The sequence below is a fragment of the Brienomyrus brachyistius genome, unplaced genomic scaffold (genome assembly GCF_023856365.1).
Source record: "Brienomyrus brachyistius isolate T26 unplaced genomic scaffold, BBRACH_0.4 scaffold48, whole genome shotgun sequence".
NCBI classification, from domain to species: Eukaryota; Metazoa; Chordata; class Actinopteri; order Osteoglossiformes; family Mormyridae; genus Brienomyrus; species Brienomyrus brachyistius.
The window spans coordinates 477,600-499,071 of record NW_026042323.1 but is presented as its reverse complement, the minus strand read 5'-3'; the positions used below and the strand labels follow the sequence as shown (position 1 = coordinate 499,071).

The 21,472-nt window shown below is 45.6% G+C and overlaps 2 protein-coding genes across 3 annotated transcripts in view; both read right to left on the bottom strand.

Moving 5' to 3' along the window:
- The window catches only part of LOC125723388 (NACHT, LRR and PYD domains-containing protein 12-like), a 216,133-nt gene that overhangs the window by 19,858 nt on the left and 174,803 nt on the right, over window positions 1-21,472 (bottom strand). The gene's annotated exons all lie outside the window — the stretch shown is intronic.
- On the bottom strand, window positions 1,851-20,136 carry LOC125723390 (protein NLRC3-like). Of its 2 annotated transcripts, XR_007386866.1 has the most exons (7): window positions 19,339-20,136; window positions 16,766-16,867; window positions 16,123-16,236; window positions 9,780-9,843; window positions 9,368-9,596; window positions 4,836-8,447; window positions 1,851-4,709 (listed from the first exon to the last, which is right to left on the bottom strand). XR_007386866.1 is itself a non-coding variant. In XM_048999976.1 (6 exons), exons 2-6 carry the CDS (start codon window positions 16,825-16,827, stop codon window positions 6,733-6,735), a joined length of 2,184 nt encoding a protein of 727 aa, XP_048855933.1. In that variant the 5' UTR covers window positions 16,828-16,867; window positions 19,339-20,136; the 3' UTR covers window positions 1,851-6,732. The 2 variants fall into 2 exon arrangements, 1 of the variants encoding a protein (XP_048855933.1); XM_048999976.1 differs by having other exon boundaries at window positions 1,851-8,447.

Genomic DNA, 21,472 nt, shown 5'->3' with positions numbered 1-21,472 from the left:
TCTCTAGTTTACAGTGTGGAATACTCAGTAATACTGACCTCAGTATCTCCAGTTCACAGTGTAAGTCCCCCAGTCCAGCAGAGAGCAGCTTCACTCCTGAGTCCTGCAGGTCATTGTCACTCAGGTCCAGCTCTCTCAGGGGGGAATAGTTTGATCGTAGAGCTGAAGACAGCACTTCACAGTGTTTATCTATGAGATCACAGCTGTTCAGCCTGAAACAGAAAACACTTTAAGACACAGACATATACACATCCGACACATTAGTAAAATACAAAGCATTACAATAAGAATTTGTTTTCATTATAATTAGCAGCACAGCTGACACTTCAAAATGAATTATAGTCTGCAGAGTGTTCTGTGCGTCCTGACAATCTGCTGCAGTCACATGATCACTAATTGTGAGTCAGTGCACCTTTGCTCAAAACTAGAGGTAAAACATTAAGTACAAGCTATAGGGATACATAGGAACACATCAACAGCAAGATGGACGTGAACCTCCCATAACAGTCAGACCAGTGCTTCCAGTGCAGTCCTTAGCCATCTTTCTGCCAGGTGTCCCTACACTCGACACGTATCACTGAAAGGAGGAGATGTGAACATTCCCAGCAGCTAATGCAGCAGCAACTGGCACTTGGATTCCTGATCCCATGAGTAAAATCCTTTTTGTCCCTGTATTGTTATACCTGGGAACATGTCAAATCACCAATTAGGTCTGGGTGATATGAGGATATTACCGGTAATGAGCGTAATCAGACAAGTATCCCGGTGTCGATATCTGACAGTGACTAACTGGCGATTATCGTCTTTGCTGGGGAAACGCGCTTAGGCTACATACAAAGCAAGATAACAGAAGGATTCATGATTTGCTTTCAGTTCAGCTTTCTAGCCAAAGATTCTGAAGCAGTTAAAAAGAAACATTGCACAGAATTTCACAAGCATTGTCCCTTGCAGTAACCATGCGTTCGCCATTCTTGTAAGTTCAGTATTGTCACATCACCAACTTCTATCTCTGAGTCAGCAGCCAGAATGTCAGTCATTCAAGTGCAGCTTTCTGGTGGGAATTTTGAGCTTCCCAACTCAGTTTTTCGTATCTTAGTCTCAGGCACGGCTTTAAGTGTGTCCCTGACCCCGCCAGGGCTGTGATTAGCATTGGTTGCTAACTGTTTAATAAAGGTGGTTAAAAGTAAACTCTCTCTCTCATCTATCTATCTGAATCAATCAATCATTATTTATATAGCGCATTTTAGCCACAGCGTTTATAAAGAATTTTGCAAACATTTAAAAAGAAGAAAAAGAAATTCAAATAAGCTCAGAATAAATAACAATAAGCGCAAAAGAAATAAAAATAGAGTAAAAATGTTTTAAAAAAATAAAATTAAAAACCATCATAAAGGACTTTAAATACCCATGTCCTCTTTAAGGGCCCCTCCTCAAAGGGGCCTCTAGCCCCTATGTCTTCTGGGGGAAGAGACCGCCCCCCCCGGCCCCCCGCAATTACTGATATTAATAAAAGCATAAAATAATACAACTGATTATCATAGATTATTATATGCGTTGGTGAAAAGATGCCTTTTCAGCCTAGTTTTGTAAGTACTGAGACATTCAGTAGCTCTCAGGATTTCTGGGAGAGAGTTCCAGAGTTTGGGCTCATAGTGACTAAAAGCTGCCCCCTCCCTCCCCAGCCGGGTTTTAGGAATAATCAGTAAATTACTGCCGGATGATCTGACTGATCTGCCTGGGACATACCTTACAGTCATGTTACGGAGGCAGGACAGAGCTAAACCACGTAAATATTTACAAATTAGCAAATGAACTTTAAAATCAATCCTAGAAGCCGGAGGAAGCCAGTGCAGGGATGTGAGAGCAGGTGTGATGTGATCCCTGTGACTGGTGCGTGTTAACACTCCGCCAGCGGCATTCTGGGCCCTTTGTAGATGTGATCCCTGTGACTGGTGCGTGTTAACACTCCGCCAGCGGCATTCTGGGCCCTTTGTAGATGTGATCCCTGTGACTGGTGCGTGTTAACACTCCGCCAGCGGCATTCTGGGCCCGTTGTAGATGTGATCCCTGTGACTGGTGCGTGTTAACACTCCGCCAGCGGTATTCTGGGCCCGTTGTAGATGTGATCCCTGTGACTGGTGCGTGTTAACACTCCGCCAGCGGCATTCTGGGCCCGTTGTAGATGTGATCCCTGTGACTGGTGCGTGTTAACACTCCGCCAGCGGCATTCTGGGCCCGTTGTAGATGTGATCCCTGTGACTGGTGCGTGTTAACACTCCGCCAGCGGCATTCTGGGCCCGTTGTAGATGTGATCCCTGTGACTGGTGCGTGTTAACACTCCGCCAGCGGCATTCTGTGCCCGTTGTAGGTGTGATCCCTGTGACTGGTGCGTGTTAACACTCCGCCAGCGGCATTCTGGGCCCGTTGTAGATGTGATCCCTGTGACTGGTGCGTGTTAACACTCCGCCAGCGGCATTCTGGGCCCGATGTAGATGTGATCCCTGTGACTGGTGCGTGTTAACACCCCGCCAGCGACATTCTGGGGCCGTTTTAGATGTGATCCCTGTGACTGGTGCGTGTTAACACCCCGCCAGCGGCATTCTGGGCCCGTTGTAGATGTGATCCCTGTGACTGGTGCGTGTTAACACTCCCCCAGCGGCATTCTGGGCCCGTTGTAGATGTGATCCCTCTGACTGGTCAGTGTTAACACTCCGCCAGTTGCATTCTGAGCTCGTTGTAGATGTGATCCCTGTGCCTGGTGCGTGTTAACACTCCGCCAGCGGCATCCTGGGCCCGTTGTAGATGTGATCCCTGTGACTGGTGCGTGTTAACACTCCACCAGCGGTATTCTGGGCCCGTTGTAGATGTGATCCCTGTGACTGGTGCGTGTTAACACTCCACCAGCGGTATTCTGGGCCCGTTGTAGATGTGATCCCTGTGACTGGTGCGTGTTAACACTCCGCCAGCGGCAGTCTGGGCCCGTTGTAGATGTGATCCCTGTGACTGGTGCGTGTTAACACTCCGCCAGCGGCATTCTGGGCCCGTTGTAGATGTGATCCCTGTGACTGGTGCGTGTTAACACTCCGCCAGCGGCATTCTGGGCCCGTTGTAGATGTGATCCCTGTGACTGGTGCGTGTTAACACTCCGCCAGCGGCATTCTGGGCCCGTTGTAGATGTGATCCCTGTGACTGGTGCGTGTTAACACTCCGCCAGCGGCATTCTGGGCCCGATGTAGATGTGATCCCTGTGACTGGTGCGTGTTAACACCCCGCCAGCGACATTCTGGGGCCGTTTTAGATGTGATCCCTGTGACTGGTGCGTGTTAACACTCCCCCAGCGGCATTCTGGGGCCGTTGTAGATGTGATCCCTGTGACTGGTCAGTGTTAACACTCCGCCAGTTGCATTCTGAGCTCGTTGTAGATGTGATCCCTGTGCCTGGTGCGTGTTAACACTCCGCCAGCGGCATTCTGGGTCCGTTGTAGATGTGAAACAGTAGATGTGAAACAGACAAGAGGGCATTACAGTAATTTATTCTACTAGAAACAAAAGCAGGTATTATTTAATACTGCCAAGACCCCATCCACTCTGCAAACAAGTAAACCAACTTCCTTTCTTTTTAACAACCTAAGCAGTTCTGTTAGCCTGCTTTATGACTTTAAGGTCGTGTTTCCACAAACTGTGCTTGCTTTGCAGAACAGTATTTCCCTTTTAAGGTTACCCATTTTAAATCTGGTGTAGGATCACACATGTACATATCACAAAGCTTAAATTCCAGGTGGCCTGAGACAAGGCCTACCCTGGTACGAGAGGCACACATTGGCCTAGGCCTCAAAGGGGGGTTCGTGACCCCACACACACAGACACACTTAAACACACACAGATAACAAGGGGGGCCAGCACTCCAACTTTTATTGCTCAAAGTTTTAACGACCTACGGACAGCAGAGTGGACCTCAAGGACAGGGGTCCCTCAACTTGGCACACAACCCCCTCCCCAGACATCCTGCCTTACATACCACTCACCCAACAGACCAACACCCTAAAGAAAGTTTCTTTTAAGTTTGGCTGTTGTACAGTATATCTGTATATTTATTTACCCATAACTACTAGTCTCAATATACAGACAGGTTATGTTTGTAATGTGTCCTAACTTTGAAAGACTCTTTTTCTTTGACTGACAAACCTTCACCCCCTTTTCTTTTCCACATTCCTCAGCAGCCCTTATCTGATCCTTGTATTCTACCACGCCTATCTAAGGGTAAGATGTGCTGCTGACATGAGAATATGTCATATAATGTCCGTATAAAGGGTAACCTCTGATTGAGGTGCAACCTAGACCACTTAGACCAGGGACTGGTGTGAGTAATATAACATAATAACATAATATAAGTAATCATTAATTAATCATTACAGATGGTATTCGGTGTGAACCGCTAGGCTGGTATGGCATGTTTGGTATCAACCACTTCAGCCTCTGTTCATTGAGTGCTCACAATAGTCCCTGCCTCTGTGCGATTTGGCTACAAAGCTCTAAAACCTCAAACTCGACTGAAATATTGTGAGACTCCCTCTCATTGGCCGTGAGAGGAGCTTCGCTACCGATCGTTTACATTACCTGGTGATGCAGTAACACCTTTATAACTTCCAGGCTGGATACTGTAATGCCTTCCTTTTTGGGTGCCCATCTGGATCCTCACATAAACGTCAGCTGGTACAAAATGCAGCAGCCAGAGTTCATACAAACACTAAAAAAATTTATTATATTAGCCCTGTTCTATGCTCCCCCTGGGCTGTGCTGCCTGGAGACCCCACATTTTCAAGATATCCTGCCTACCCTGCTGCCTGTGACGTCTCCACTATCTGTGACGTCCTTCTGGCCTGCTGCTGCCCCCTGGAGGATGGGCTCCCCCTTTGGGTCTGGTTAGGGTTAGGGCTTCCTCTGCTGCCCCCTGGAGGATGGGCTCCCCCTTTGGGTCTGGTTAGGGTTAGGACTTCCTCTGCTGCCCCCTGGAAGATGGGCTCCGCCTTTGAGTCTGGTTAGGGTTAGGGCTTCCTCTGCCGCCCCCTGGAGGATGGGCTCCCCCTTTGAGTCTGGTTAGGGTTAGGACTTCCTCTGCTGCCCCCTGGAGGATGGGCTCCCCCTTTGAGTCTGGTTAGGGTTAGGGCTTCCTCTGCTGCCCCCTGGAGGATGGGCTCCCCCTTTGAGTCTGGTTAGGGTTAGGGCTTCCTCTGCTGCCCCCTGGAGGATGGGCTCCCCCTTTCAGTCTGGTTAGGGTTAGGGCTTCCTCTGCTGCCCCCTGGAGGATGGGCTCCCCCTTTGAGTCTGGTTAGGGTTAGGGCTTCCTCTGCTACCCCCTGGAGGATGGGCTCCCCCTTTGAGTCTGGTTCCTCCCAAGGATTCTTCTTTCTAGGGAGTTTTTCCTTGCCACTGTCCCCTCTGACTTGCTCACTGGGGGCTTTGGGCAGGGATGCTGTAATGTGCTTTGAGATGATGTAATGTTGTGAAAACACACTATACAAATAAAACTGAACTGAACTGAAATTGCACTCAGTGTTTGGGGGGAGGACTCAAAATGATTGTTTATTGCGATATTTTTATACTAAATGACATACACATTTTTTTACTTATCGCCCAGCCCTAACCAACAATACACTAATCGGAGAGCTATCAGTCCTGTGAAATAGGCTTTTATAAAAAATGTTTGTTTGAATGATTTATGAATAATGATACTTTATTCATTATTACTTTATTCACTCCCATGGGGAAATTGTCTTTTCACCCCTCCCATCTTGCTCTCCAAGAGACACACTGACACATATACAGGTGAGAGGAAGTTTGGGGGTCGCAGCGCAAGATCGGCCAGCATCCAGCACCCCTGCAGCTCAAGGACTCAGCGATGACATCACTCTGCCGGCCAAGAGATCTGAACCAGCGACCGTCCGCTCATGGACACAGAGTCCAAACCCAAAGAGTCACGCACCACACCCAGTATTTACAGAAATGCTTCCTACAGCATCCAGAACTGAAACAAATATGAGTGGTTTTCCCACTATTAATGAAAACTGGACCATTCTGTATGATGCTGTATCTTTGGTTATTTGTTACACAAAGGAAGGTCGTGTAAATCTTGTCTTTTTTGTTTTTACTACATCACTACCTTCAGTTAATATAAACTAGATTAAAAAGGAACCTTGTTGATAAAAGAGGGGAAATAAATTACATATATACATATTCATTTTATATTTTAAACAATGTTTATCTATGTCTGCCGGACTAGATGTGTCCTCACATCCTCAGCCAGGTGCAGCTGAGGCCAGCAGAGGGCGCCAGTGAGCAGCCAGAGACAGCAGTCATACAGAAGCTCCCAGCTCTGGGCTCCATCACATGAACACGCCTGCTGACAATAACACTCACATACCACTTATACACCCTGTGGATAAAGAGCCCTCACTGTTTCTATAGCAGGTTAGGATGCTGTGCCTGTGATCAGAAGGCAGACTGGATGGGAATGGAAACGTAGTAACAAACAAAAAGTGACATCACTACCTTCAGTCATTATAAAGTCTGTGGTCAAGATTAGCTACTGCTATACAAACAGCTATAGCTATGATTATCAAAATAAAACCCATTTATTAATGCATGAGGAGAAAGATATAATATATATTACACATTTCAAACAATATTCATGCATTACTGCCAGACCAGACATGATTTCCCATCCCCACGTCACTTACAGAGCCGTCCTGGAGTTCTTGACCACAGGCAGCAGCCTGCAGTGCTCTTCGTCTGATCTGATGTATTTCTTCAGGTCAAACACATCCAGCTCCTCATCTGACATCAGCATCACAAAGGCCAGAGCTGAGTACTGTGCAGGTGAGAGGTCATCTGCTGAAATGTTTCCTGAATTCAGGTATCTTTGTACTTCCTCTACTAGAGAATTGTCACCCAGTTCAGTCAGACAGTGGAACAGATTGATGGTCCTTTCTGGAGATAAATTCTCCTTTATTTTCCTCTTGATGTACTGGGCTGTATCCTTAATGGTATGTGAGCTGATTCTTGTCGGCCCCAGTAGTCTTTGTAACAGAGTCTTACTGGAGTCTGTTGAGAGGCCCAGGAGGAAGCGGAGGTAGAGGTCCAAGTGTCCATTCTTGCTCTCTAATGCCTGATCCACTGCAGTCTCCAGCAAGTCAGCTGATGAGTTTGACAGAAACACATATAAAGCAGCGAGATACTCCTGGATGCTCAGATGCACAAAGCAGTACACCTTCTCCTGGTACAACCCATACTCCTCTTTAAAGACTTCTGTGCACACTCCAGAGTAAACTGAAGTTTCAGTGACATCAATACCATTCTCTGACAGATCATGCTCATAAAATATGAGATTGCCTTTCTCAAGGTTGTCAAAAGCAAGTTTACCAAGTTTTAAAAGGAATTCCTTGCTGTATTTCTTAAGCTTAGTTTCATGGTTTTTCATATATTTGTCATTTTTTAAACTTGTCTGAAAGATCAGGAAGTGTGTGTACATTTCAGTCAGAGTCCTTGGAATTTCTCCACTGTCAGTCTCGCTAAAAAGCCTCTCAAGCACAGTGGCTGAAATCCAGCAGAACACAGGTATGTGGCACATGATGAAGAGGCTCCTTGATGATTTCACATGTGCGATAATCCTGCTGGCCAGGCTCTGATCATTAAATCTCTTCTTGAAATACTCCTCCTTCTGGGCATCACTGAACCCTCGTATCTCTGTCACCTGGTGGACACACTTAGCAGGTATCTGATTGGCTGCTGCTGGCCGGGAGGTTATCCAGAGGAGAGCGGATGGGAGCAGATTCCCCTTAATGAGGTTAGTCAACAGCACATCTAGTGACGTTTTCTTTGTTACATCAAACCAGCTCTCATTGTTCTGAAAATCCAGAGGAAGGCGACACTCATCCAGACCATCAAAGATGAACAAGACTTTGGAGCTAAACAGGTCAGTGGATTGAAATGATTTCAGTTCTGGGACAAAGTGGTGAAGCAGTTCAATCAGACTGTATTCACCCTTAATCAAATTCAGGTCCCGGAAAGGAAGAGCAAATATGAAGTGAACATCCTGGTTTGCTTTTCCTTCTGCCCAGTCGAGAATAAATTTCTGCACAGAGACTGTTTTCCCGATACCTGCCACCCCTTTCGTGAGTACAGTTCTGATCGGTGTCACACGCCCACATAAGGGTTTAAATATATCTTTGCACTTGACTGTAGTATCTTCTGTTCGCCTTTTCTTGGATGCTGTTTCAATCTGTCTCACTTCATGTTCATCATTAACTGCTCCAGTCCCACCTTCAGTTATGTAGAGTTCTGTGTAAATCTCACTTAGAAGTGTTGGCTGTCCTTCCTTAGCTTTCCCTTCAAATACACACTCAAATTGCTTCTTAAGTTTAGCTTTGATATCCTGTAGCATGAGCTGTCCTGAAAAGAAATGAGATAAAAATGCACTAATTCTCACCGTGATCCTGACCAGTATGAGGAAGAATATTTTCCAAAAACACACTTTTTTACACATACATATCCAGATATTTCCCTGTGACTGTGAATGTGAAACTGAAAGTTCTATCATGCGTATTTTACTGGAACACCACATACAGGACCGTGAATAAGCCTTAGGCAGCCAAAGGAAATGTTTAAAGCCATTTATCTAGGTAGTAAATGTATATCTGCTCAGAACCAAAAAAAACACAAAACCCCCTTTCATTTCCCAAACCTCTCCTCAGGGGCACCATGTCATGACCCGGCTGGTCGGCGCCTCGTGTGTGCCACGCCCCTGATTACCCACGTGTGCTTCCCTGATTGTTTCCAGCCCTGTCTGATTACTTTGCTTAGTCTTGTCCTATTTAAGTCTTGGTCTGACCCGTTCCCCTTGTCCGTCATTGTGGATTCGGTGTGGTGTGTGTTTCAAGCTCCTGTCCCGTCGTAAATAAACCCCAGTTTAGCCCTGATCACTGCCTGCCTGCCTCTCCTTACCTGCCGACCCGCACGATCTCCGCTTCCCGCGAACACGATCGTGACACACCACAGCCAGTCCATGTATTTGTTAAATTTCACCACCAGCTCACTTCATTAATTAATTAAATTAGTTTAAAACTCAAGAAGATATTGATCAGCCACATGAGGTGTGTTAGTGGTCGAGTAAAAAAATATGTGGATATACTGCACGATTTCTGCAAATATTAGGGTGATGTTGGGAGAGGTTCTGAAATGGCAAACACACTTTGACATACATATTATAGTAGTTCTACACCAACATGAAGACCATTTAAACATCCTTTTCTCTGGCTGCCTAAGGCTTATGCACAATATTGTACATGTACATAATGTTATAAAGCTCTTACTCTTGTCCAGCAGGTCAGCAAGATCATTTTGCTTCATGGTCCTCAGGATGTACAGTGTGATCTTCAGAGCTACCTCTCTAACACTGGTCTTCTGCATCTGACCATCACAGTCCAGGGCATTGTCCTCCTCCAGCTGAGGCTCAGAGAATTCTGGGTAATTCTGATCTAGGTGCCTCACAAACGTCTTCAGTTCCTCCTTTAGGAACTTCATGGCTTTTTCCTCTAGCGACTAAAATAAACAGTCAGAGTTAATTATTGCTACTTATACCAAACCTTTTCAGAGTTTCACTTGTGAATCATAGATTAAAACATATTTTCTTTAAGATGATGAATTTCTTATTATACAGCTGTATAAAATATAAGCTAATTGACATAACAGCCAAGAAAATATATATCAGCAATAAATACAAACCTTCAATATGGATGATAAACCCGATTTATCATGTAGATCTGAACTGCATTCTTCCATTTGGTCTCTGTGAATTAGGCAGAAACATAAAGACCTCAATTCATCTACAGAAATGTAACAGAAAGACTGAAAAGTTCCCCATTAAAATTGCTGTTACTGCAGATAAAGAATAACATTGTGGTATATTACAACACCAATTCCAAAAAGTTGGGACATTGTGCAAATTGTAAATAAAAACAGAATGCAATGATATGGAAATCTTATAAACCTGTATTATATTCATAACAAAGTATAGAAAACATATCAGATGTTTAAACTGAGACATTTTGCTATTTCATGAAAAATACTGGCTCATTTTGAATTTCATGACAGCAACACGTCTCAGAAACGTTGGGAGGGGGGCAACAGGAGGTGGGAAAAGTTAGTGGTACAAAAACCCAACAGCTGGAGCAACAATTTGCAAATAATTAGGTCAGTTGGCAACAGGTCAGTAACATGACTGGGTATAAAAAGAGCATCTTAGAGCTGCAGTGTCTCTCTGAAGTAAAGATGGGCAGAGAGTCACAATCCCCCTAATACTGCACTGACAAATAGTGGAGCAATTTCAGAAAGAAGTTCCTCAGTATAAAACTGCAAAGAGGTTGAATATTTCATCATCTACAGCACATAATGTAATCAAAAGAATCTGAGAATCTGGAGAAATCTCTGTGAAAAACCAGACTAGATGCCTGTGATATTTTGGCCCTTAGGCAGCACTGCATCACAAACAGGCATGATTCTGTAATGGAATCACTAAATAGGCTCAGGAATATTTCCCACAAACACTGTCAGTGAACAGAATTCGCGCTGCCATGCACAGAGCATTCAAAGAAGAAGCCGTATATGAACATGATCCAGAATCACCGACGTAGTCTCTGGGCCAAAGCTCATTTAAAATGGACTGCGGCTGAGTGGAAAAATGTTCTGTGGTCAGTCGAATCTAAATTTGAGATTCTTTTTGGAAACAAGGGACACCATGTCATTCGGACTAAAGAGGAGAAGGACCACCCAGCGTATTATCAGCACTCAGTTCAAAAGGCAGCATCTCTGATGGTGTGGGGGTGCATTAGTACATATGGCGGGGGCAGCCTGCATATCTGGAAAGGCACCATCAGTGCTGAAAGGTATATCCAGGTTCTAGAGCAACAGAAGCTCCCATCCAGACGACGTCTCTTTCAGTGAAGACCTTGCATTTTCCCACATGACAATGCCAAACCACACACTGCATCAATTACAACATGATGGATTCGTAGAAGAAGGGTCCGGGTACTGAACTGGCCTGCCAGCGGTCCAGATCTTCCAGCCACTGAGAACATTTGGATGCTCCATAAAATGAAAAATATGACACAGAAGATCTAGGACAGTTGAGCAACTAGAATCCTGTATCAGACAAGAATGGGACAACATTCCTCTCCCAAAACTCAAACAACTGATCTCCTCAGTGCCCAGACATTTACAGACTGTTGTTAAAAGAGGAGATATCGCATGGTGGTAAACATGGCCTTGTCCTGACTTTTTTGAGATGTGTTGCTCCTGCGACATTCAAAATTTTTCCTTACAATGATGCATTTTCTCAGTTTAAACATTTGATATGTTTTCTGTTCTGTTATGAATAAAATGTAGGTTTATGAGATTTCCATATCACTGCATTCTGATTTTATTTACAATTTGCAGAACGTCCCAACATTTTTGGAATCGGGGTTGTAGTTTGGAAAGATGTATCTGCCATGTTAAGCTTTATTCACTGGGGCGGCTTCCTGATTCTCTCATGACAGCAGAAGAGAACCAGTGACATCAGGCTCCAGCACACAGAGACACAGCAGGCAGGAAGGACAGTTTTCTATGCAGCCCTTTGTACCCAGTGACATTTAGAGTGATTCACTTGTTTAGCAGAGCTAAATACCAGCATTTGATTCACAATCCTCAGTCAAGAAACTGGTTAAACTGGTTGTAACTGGTTGGTTAAATTCAGCACCTACGGGACTAATGGGCCAAATCTGTCCTTCAGCACCTACAGGGCTACTCCCCCCCCCCCCCCCCCCCCCCCCGGAGTGATCACACAGCTTCCTATGCAACCAGCAAACAGTGAATCCCACCCGCTACCCCACCCCTCAATAAGGCTCTGCTTTGCTTATCAATGGAGCTGCCTGCTCTGTGAGCAACTGGCCCACAGCCGCGCCGGCCTGGGACTCGCAAGTGAGCAGGGAGCGTCAAACGGGGGGGGGCACCTATCAGCTTGTTGCCCGCATCACTGCCTCCCTGCTTCTGTACCAGCTGGTCCCCGGGCCCCCACTAGCCGGAGTGATACTGCTGCCTAAATATGATGAAACATTACACATCATCATCCTGCACCAGTTCTCCATCCCAGTGGACATAATGTGCATGATGTCATCAGCGTGCGCCACTCAATCTAGTTTGTCCTACTGTCTTACAGAATACTAACCACTTCAGGGGTCATCGTTTGTCTGTCAGCCAGCAGCAGTGAGGGAAAACATACACACAGCTGTCCATGAACTCAAGTGCTGGTGATTCTGCCTCAAACCTTCAGAACGTTCTTATCCCATTAGGATGTGATGGGGATGTGCTGACCGGGGACAGGGGGAAGCGTGAGAGCGGGTGGGAAGGGGAGCGAGCAGTATGAGTGGAGGCAGGCCTCTCAGCTTACACTACCCAGCTGTCGGGGCCCAGCGCCCCCCGGTGTCCATTACCACAGGCGTAACCCAAGGCAAACACAGTATCTGCCGGTGCTATAGCGCCCCCCGGTGTCCGTTACCACAGGCGTAACCCAAGGCAAACACAGTATCTGCCGGTGCTATAGAGAGATCAGCACAAGTCATACACACTGTGACGAGCTATAACACAGGCGGTAACTCTGCCAGGGCCTGATCTGGGCAGCTAGAGGCACATATAGGAGGAACAGAGGATGGGGGGGCAGTTAGACTTCCTCCTGACCTGGCGGGGAGTCTGGCAGAAGAACTCACCCAACCTCCTATCTGCAGCTGCGTAACTCGCCCAGCTGCGCATGCAGGGCAGACAGCCTGAGAGCTGACAGGGCCTGGCGGGGCAGAGTCTGGCAAAGGAACACACCTGACCTCTTATCTGCAGCCGCATAACTGGCCCAGCTGCGCATGCAGGGCAGGCAGCCTGAGAGCTGACAGGGCCTGGCGGGGCAGAGTCTGGCAGAGGAACACACCTGACCTCTTATCTGCAGCCGCAAAACTGGCCCAGCTGCGCATGCAGGGCAGGCAGCCTGAGAGCTGACAGGGTCTGGCAGGGCAGAGTCTGGCAGAGGAACACACCTGACCTCTTATCTGCAGCCGCATAACTGGCCCAGCTGCGCATGCAGGGCAGGCAGCCTGAGAGCTGACAGGGCCTGGCAGGGCAGAGTCTGGCAGAGGAACACACCTGACCTCTTATCTGCAGCCGCAAAACTGGCCCAGCTGCGCATGCAGGGCAGGCAGCCTGAGAGCTGACAGGGTCTGGCAGGGCAGAGTCTGGCAGAGGAACACACCTGACCTCTTATCTGCAGCCGCATAACTGGCCCAGCTGCGCATGCAGGGCAGGCAGCCTGAGAGCTGACAGGGTCTGGCAGGGCAGAGTCTGGCAGAGGAACACACCTGACCTCTTATCTGCAGCCGCATAACTGGCCCAGCTGCGCATGCAGGGCAGGCAGCCTGAAAGCTGACAGGGTCTGGCAGGGCTGCGCGCTTTAGGAGCTCGATGGCTACCTCCAGGTCAGAGTTCCGACTCTTGCAGCCCCCTCCATCCGCTTAATCGGATCGGATGCTAGTGAGCAGCAGCACAGCCTCAGTCGGAACACTCTGGGTCGCCCTCCGCGGCCGTAACGCTCTGGGTCGCCCTCCGTGGCCGTAACGCTCTGGGTCGCCCTCCGCGTCCGTAACGCTCTGGGTCGCCCTCCGCGGCCGTAACGCTCTGGGTCGCCCTCCGCGGCCGTAACGCTCTGGGTCGCCCTCCGTGGCCGTAACGCTCTGGGTCGCCCTCCGCGGCCGTAACGCTCTGGGTCGCCCTCCGCGGCCGTAACGCTCTGGGTCGCCCTCCGCGGCCGTAACGCTCTGGGTCGCCCTCCGCGGCAGTAATGCTGTGGGTCACGCCTGCTGGAGGGAAAGTATGACTTATTTTGACAAGTCTGGCTCATTTAAGTGGGAATTCCGTTCCATCAACGTGTCTTAAATTAATCCCTGCTGAGCTGCTATGGTAACTTAGGTGAGTGATCAAGTTTGGTCCGGACCAGGTGAACTGTCTCGCTTAGTTAAACGCTGTCTCAAAGAACGTCCGACGTGTGGGAACAGATTCCCAAAAGATTGTTTCGTTGGACGACATCATTGGCTTCCGCAAAACGTTAAAAAACAGGACACAATTTTTCACGCAATCCGAGCAGGACCTTTTATTAGAGGGTATGACGAATTCAAAGATTTAGTATCTACTAAAGGAAACGCATCAAAAGCGACGCAAACCAGAAAAGACGGCTGGCAAAAAGTGTCCGACAAATTAAATGTGTAAGTAGTTTTTAGTTATTGTATTTATCACTTGAATGTAGTATTATGGTTCCAATGTTTCATTATTCTTTTATTATCAAAATTACAGATCGAATAGAAGCACAATCATGCAGGACATAAGGAACAAGTTAAAGTGAAGTACAAACATGACATTTCATTCATATATATATATATATATATATATATATATATATATATATATATATATATATATATATATAATGTTTGTATGTATGAGTTTGTGTGTGTATGTATGAGTTTGTTGATTTTACGTATATGAATGGCGAGGCCATGACTGAACCCATTTCCATGCACGGACACTGATTAAGTCTGTGAGCTAATCCTTGTTTACGCAGAACAAACCTGCTCCGAGCAGGTTTGAGAATTTGGATGTGCTGCTATGACAACACATCCAGCAAGAGTTTCGAAAAACCGTGCCAAGTGCCCCAGGCGGCTGGCGTGTGCCAAGTGCCCCAAGCAGCTGGCGTGTGCCAAGTGCACCAAGCAGCTGGCGTGTGCCAAGTGTCCCAGGTGGCTGGCATGTACCAACCACCCCAGGCGGCCGGCGTATACCAACTACCCCAGGCGGCTGGCGTGTACCAACTACCCCAGGCGGCAGGCGTCTGCCAAGTGCGCCAGGTGGCTGGCGTGTGCCAAGTGTCCCAGGCGGCTGGCATGTACCAACTACCCCAGGCGGCTGGCGTGTACCAACTACCACAGGCGGCTGGCGTGTACCAAGTGCCACAGGCAGCAGGCGTCTGCCAATTGTCCCAGGCGGCTGGCGTGTGCCAGGTGCCCTATGGCCTGACTATAGACCCAGAGAGACATGCATGCTAGTGGGCTGTAACACTGTTACCTCTCAGGGCTCTTTCTGTTACACCCCACAGGGGGGCGCATTTCATGGCTTGAACTATAAATGTTGCCACTCACAGCTTCTAATGTCCTGAGGCCTCAGGGCTCTGGCCCCACTGGCCCGGTCCATAACCCAGCCGAGGCTCCAGGGGGCGCTATCTTGGGGCTCATTCCCCCACCGTGAGCTAAGAAGCGCTACTGGGGATCTTTCCTACCTGCTGCCGTTAGACACCACAATGCCTGCTGTCGATGTGCAGCCCCCACAGCCAGCCTTAACGTCCCATTTTTAACTATTTAAAGTTTTTTATTTATATTTATTTATTGAACTATACTGTATGGAATTTTCAGGATTTTTTCTTTGTGTACTGTGTACTTTTTAAACTTGTTATCCTACAGAAATTTCATTTACTTCTAAAAATCTTTAATTATATTTGCACTGAATCAGCAAAATTTAATTGTCACCTTTGGCAAACAAACCAATAGTCTTTCTCTTTTTTGTCTGATGATACTGGTTCATTATTAAGCCACATTGTTCCATTAAACATGTTAAACTAAAGCCTTAGTCTGAGCATAATCTAATGGATTCATGAGAGTGAAATGATTTATTAAAACAGAAGCATCCGTATCACATGTTGACAATCTATTGTCGAGTCATTCTTTAATGGACATGCAGGGGGAAACAGGCAAACCAGTTTTTCCAACTCTGTGCTGAGGACTGAAATTTAAAATCCACTTTGCAATTAAATAACTTCCAATTCGAGCTCGCAGAAAGTCAGGTTTTACAGAAATCCTCATCCATTTACCTCGGATGTTATTTATATAGAAAATTGGTGCGTTCATTATAAATATGTTATTTCCATATAGCTTGTATGTGTCTCTGTGCCATTTGACTGGGAGTCTGAATGTCATTAACAGTGTTTGTTTAAATGCACATTTACCTTTGATCTGTAGGGAAAGGTCCCTCTCTGAAGTGGAGTGGGGGGTCCATTGACGCGTCACTCTTCATGGAAACACAGCTGGGTACAGGGGAGTCTGCTCTCTCCATCAGGACACTGTGGGCAGCGAGAGGAAACAAACCCTCATGGTATAAATATAATTCATACAATGGGGACGGCATCACACTGCTGTTTAGCCTTCTGCTCTGCCTTCATATACTTTGATATGCTGTGAAGATCTTGATGTAAACAGACTTATTTACAGTCAGCTTTTAAGGAAATTGTCTCATCTAAAATTTAGATATTATATGAAACTTTTAGTATGACTGTTAAAAACCTCCATAACTAGACTTGCCTGATGTTCCTTTTTACCTGTTTATATATGTTTTTGTTTGTTTGTTTAGTTTTGTTATGTGGCCATTTTGGATAGGAGGGATGGTCTGTTGCTCGCCTCTAGTATAAAAGAACTGGCTGATTGTGGAAGAAGACGGTGAAGACAGAAGATGGCGAGGTCTTTTTATTAAGCTACACATATTAAAGTGCTGCCCACTGACCAGCCCTAGCTAGGAGCCCAGTTTACTTTCATGTTTTGGCCTGACTATAGACCCAGAGAGACATGCCTGATAGTGGGCTGTAACACTGTTACCTCTCAGCGCTCTTTCTGTTACACCCCACAGGGGGGCGCTTTTCAGAAGCAGATCCATCCATTTTTATGCTGATCCAGACCAGATGATTCCTGCTGGGGCCTCTGTGAACATGAATGGTAAGTAGATAAATACACAATATCCAGTACTCAGCATTTTTACATCAAACTGATGAATTGTGTCTCCATTCTGTTATGTTCCATGTGTAGAATTACACATAGTAAAGAAGTTTAATGCAAACTTTCAATGCCACATTTTTTATAAATAATTATATGCATCAACATCCTCTCCTGGAGATGACACCTTATGGTGGTGGAGGGGTTTGCGTGTTCCAGTGATCCCAGGAGCCAAGCTGCCCAGGGCTTTATGCCCCTGGTAGGGTCACCCAAGGCAAACAGGTCCTGGGTGAGGAACCAGACGAACTGCAGCTCATTAGACCCCTTATGATGAGGAAAAACATAGATTCACGTTTTCCCTCGCCCGGATGTGGGTCACCGGGCCCTCCCTTCCCCCCCCCCCACAGCCAGGCCTGCACCCATGGGGCCTGGTCGGGCACAGCCTGAAGGCGGCACATAGGCTCCCCCTCCAGTGGGCTCATCACCTGTAGGAGGGGCCAAAGGGGTCGGGTGCAGTGTGAATTGGGCAGTGGTCGAAGGCGGGGAATTTCACTGGGATCCTCAGCTGCAGAAGTTGGCTCTAGGGACATGGAATGTCATCTCTCTGGTGGGGAAGGAGCCTGAGCTAGTGAGTGAGGCTGTGAGGTTCTGACTAGACTTATGGATGGAATTTCTAGGCACAGCCAGGGCACTGAGGGTTTGGTGACCTCAGGATTGGGTCTCTGCTTTTTGCAGATGATGTGGTTCAGTTGGCTTCACTGGACTGTGACCTTCGGCTCTCACTGGAGCAGTTCGCAGCCAAGTGTGAAGCGGCTGGGATGAGGATCAGCACCTCCAAATCCGAGACCATGGTCCTCAGCCGGAAAAGGGTGGAGTGCTCTCTGGGTCGGGGAGGAGGTACTTCTCCAAGTGGAGGAGATTAAGTATCTCAGATCTCTCAAGATCCAGGAAAATAATCACAGATCCCACACAGCCTGGACACAGACTCTCTGACCTGCTGCCCTCTGGCAGACGATATAGAAGCCTGCAGACCAGGACACCCGACACAGGAACAGCTTCTCTCCCCTCGCCATCTCCCTGCTAAACAGCTGATCTGTCACAGTGCTAAACACCTACAGCACTGCAACTGCACTGTATGTACAGTCTGTGGGATATATTTCTGTAATATTTGTATTTTCTGTATATAAGATTTACGTTGCTTACTATATCGTATTGTTCATTTACACACTTTATGTATATATGTGTGTGTATGTATATATGTATGTATATATGTACACATGTATGTATATATACACAGTATCCATAAATATATTTACATTTATAAATAGTATAAACATATTATACGTACAAATAACTTTTATACATTTTTTTACATTTACCTTTATATTTATAAATATAAATCCATAATACATATTCATATTGTAGATTGTTGTTTTTACACTGTAGTGCTTGAGACCATCGACCGGAATCTAATTCCTTGTATGTGTTCGCTCACATACTTGGCCAATAAACCCGATTCTGATTCTGATTCTGAGACTGATTTCCAAGGGACCTAAAAGTATGACAAGTCCAAATCGCTATTACAACAGTTCCGAATATACTTTAACCATGTCGAAGTCACAAAGATGTTCCCATTTTTTTCCTCAACTCGTTCTCACACTGACAAGAAAAAAAAATTAATCAGCTCTACAAGTATCCGCTGGTCAGGAAGACGACGACTCCCATTCTATCGCGGGCGGCGCCGATTCTGTGCTGGACCGAATTTTGGCTCGTATCGATGGTATTGAAAAATCTCTAAACGCCTTGGACGATATAAAATCATCAATTTCCTCCATTGAGAGATCTCTTTCTAGCTTATTACTGTTAATGATTTGTTGTGATTGGTCGGCTCCACTACTCACGGTTTGGCGGAGTAAGTGACACCACCTTCTGTCATTCAGCTGCGCTGTGGGTTGCGTTTGACTTATTCTTTACCGATTAAAATCAGACTTGCGTACTATTTGCATTAAACAGTTTAAATACGACTGCAAAGTATGACTACAATTAAGATCAGCACATTTCAGATTGGAGAACACAGAACAGATCCGTAGTAAAACCTTTGATTTAATAAAATGTTAAGCATAGAGTTTAACCCGGATGTTTCGGCACACTGGCATTAATCCCCAACACTTAATAAAAGAAAAACTTAATATAGCTTCAAAATATTACAGCCTACGTCCCGGTCCATAGTTACGCAGCACAGTATATTAGGCGAACTCATGGCTGAGCGCAAGTAATTAAATATTATTGATGTTAATTTGAAAACTCTTCAGGCAAAATCTTTGAAAAATCTTCTGATACACGTACCTACTGTGCTGTACGGACGTATATTTAATGTTTAATTATATTGAAATTTTTAAATTCCGCTGTATATGTAGGCTGTGTTAAACATATCAATTTTATTATTAATTTAATCTTACCTTGAAACATAGAATATCTTTACATTACTCCAGAATCTTGATAAAATGTTTCTTGATAAAATGGCGACTCTGCCTTTAAAATGTCGACACTTAATTTCACTTTCGTTTACAGGCAGGAAATGATCAGCTCCGTCTCATGCAAAAAATGGACACGGACTCAGCGGCACTTCGTAGGGTTTTGGGGGGATATTATCTATGTGTCTATGTTGCACACTTGGACAAGGTGAATAAATTACAGGCATGCATAGGGTTCTTTTTCAATAATGTGATGATTTTTACTTCACCGGAAAAACACTGAAACACAAGCACAAAAACCCGCTTGTTAAACAGGACTGTATGCGGCGATCCTTGTCGAGTGTTCTGCATGACGCATGCGTTCTTTGCACTCCACTCGCGCTCATTCCATTTTTACACATACAATTACTTTTAAACATTTATGTCGATTCGCTTCGAAACAACTACTTAACACACAGATAAACACATTCGTTCTTATACATATAAACAATCAATAATCCCACAATTTACTTTCCTCAATACGCACACTGATAATGTTCGGGCGAGCTCGTACAACTGTATGGTCTGAGTAGCTACAGGTTTTCCCTTACTGATATTCATTAATATTTCTGTATTACTCATTCGTAACTGTTCTGATCGATTTACATTTATCCTAAAACAGTTACGTGAGTATCACACAGTAAGTTTCACTTTGCCCCTTCTTTTGAACAGTTTCGCTCACCTGAAACACAAGCACAAAAACCCGCTTGTTAAACAGGACTGTACGCTGCGATCCTGGTCGAGTGCTCTGCATGACGCATGCGCTCTTTGCACTCCACTCGGTGGACCCCCCCGCGAGCTGGCCAAAGTGCCTGTGTGTGCTCCGCTCCTGTTACCCTGCCTGCCTGAATCGCACCACAGTTGTCCCTGCCCTAAACCCATCAGCCACGCAGTACATTACACTATCACAAGAGATGAACAATGCAAATAACAGTGCAAAATAATAACATTGAACACAATATTTAGCATATGGGAAACTAACAAGGGGTCCACATCTATTAGTAACAATAACCGTAATTCGGTTAGGCCACTTAAAAAAAATAAAAAATTTGTTCTCGTCCCCTCCCGACCCGCCGAAATGCCTCTGACCCGAATTATTTTTTTTTTTTCGTAAAAATCGCATGGAAAATGCCCAAGAATGACGAAATTTGAATTTCCCGCGCATTCCACATCGACGATTGATCCACATTGTGTAATCCTAGTCTTGGAATGGTTTCATGAACCTAAATTTGTCTCTACCTGAGATGGGCTGGTGCAAAGATTTAAATCTGGGGTAGTGATGTGGTACATGTTCTTAAGTACTTGTTTGTAGAGTTGCATTTCCTTGTTCAACCATTCAGGTTCCTGTATTTTGTAAATTCCTCGTGTTTTAACATGTTCTAATACACTTTCTTTCTAGATATATATTTTAAAATCTTGGTTGTTCATTTAGAATGGGAATGACAAACAGAATATTGGTTTCAAATAGTATCATTTTTATATTCACGAATGAAACATCAGCATAAAGTATCCAAATCAATAGTTGGGAAGGCATTTATGAGATACACATGGATCAAGGAATTTACATTCTTGTATTTTCTTACATTTAATATATTTGAAACGCAACAAACTGGAAGAACTGAGGAGGCGTACTAAGTAGGTCTGCTCTCTTCGGTATGTATTTTCAAATATGTTTTTTCTTACATATTTGAAAGTCCAAACAGTCAATCAAAATTTGTAAAAAGGACGAGAACCATTTTTTTTTAAGTGGCCTTATAACACAGATTCAGGATGATCGTGCGTGTTAAAAGCGGTACTGCAGTATAGTGATGTGTCGGTCGCGAACGAAACGGCTCTCGGAGCCGGCTCTTTGAAGTGGACGATCGGAGCCGGCTCCTGCCTGTGAGCCGGAGTCAGAGCCGCTTTTTTTCTTTCTTTATTTTTTTTTCAAGGCGCACGGATTGGTCAACCGCACGATGCGGTTGAGCTCTGAGCAAGAAGGGGAGGGGCGATGCTACAGGATGCGTTCGACTTGGGCTTAAGTCTTAAGTCGTCTTGCTCTCGTGAAGTTTTTGTACGATGTGACATGGTGACGTTTTGC

Bases quoted from the DNA above. Each gene is read 5' to 3' on its own strand.
- LOC125723390 (XM_048999976.1), bottom strand. From the start codon at position 16,827: ATGGATGGATCTGCTTCTGAAAAGCGCCCCCCTGTGGGGTGTAACAGA. The intron at 16,237-16,765 runs GTAACAGTGTTA...CGCTGCCCACAG, and splicing joins AACAGAAAGAGCGCTGAGAG to TGTCCTGATGGAGAGAGCAG. The intron at 9,597-9,779 runs GTTTGTATTTAT...TGTTTATTTTAG, and splicing joins GTTTATCATCCATATTGAAG to TCGCTAGAGGAAAAAGCCAT.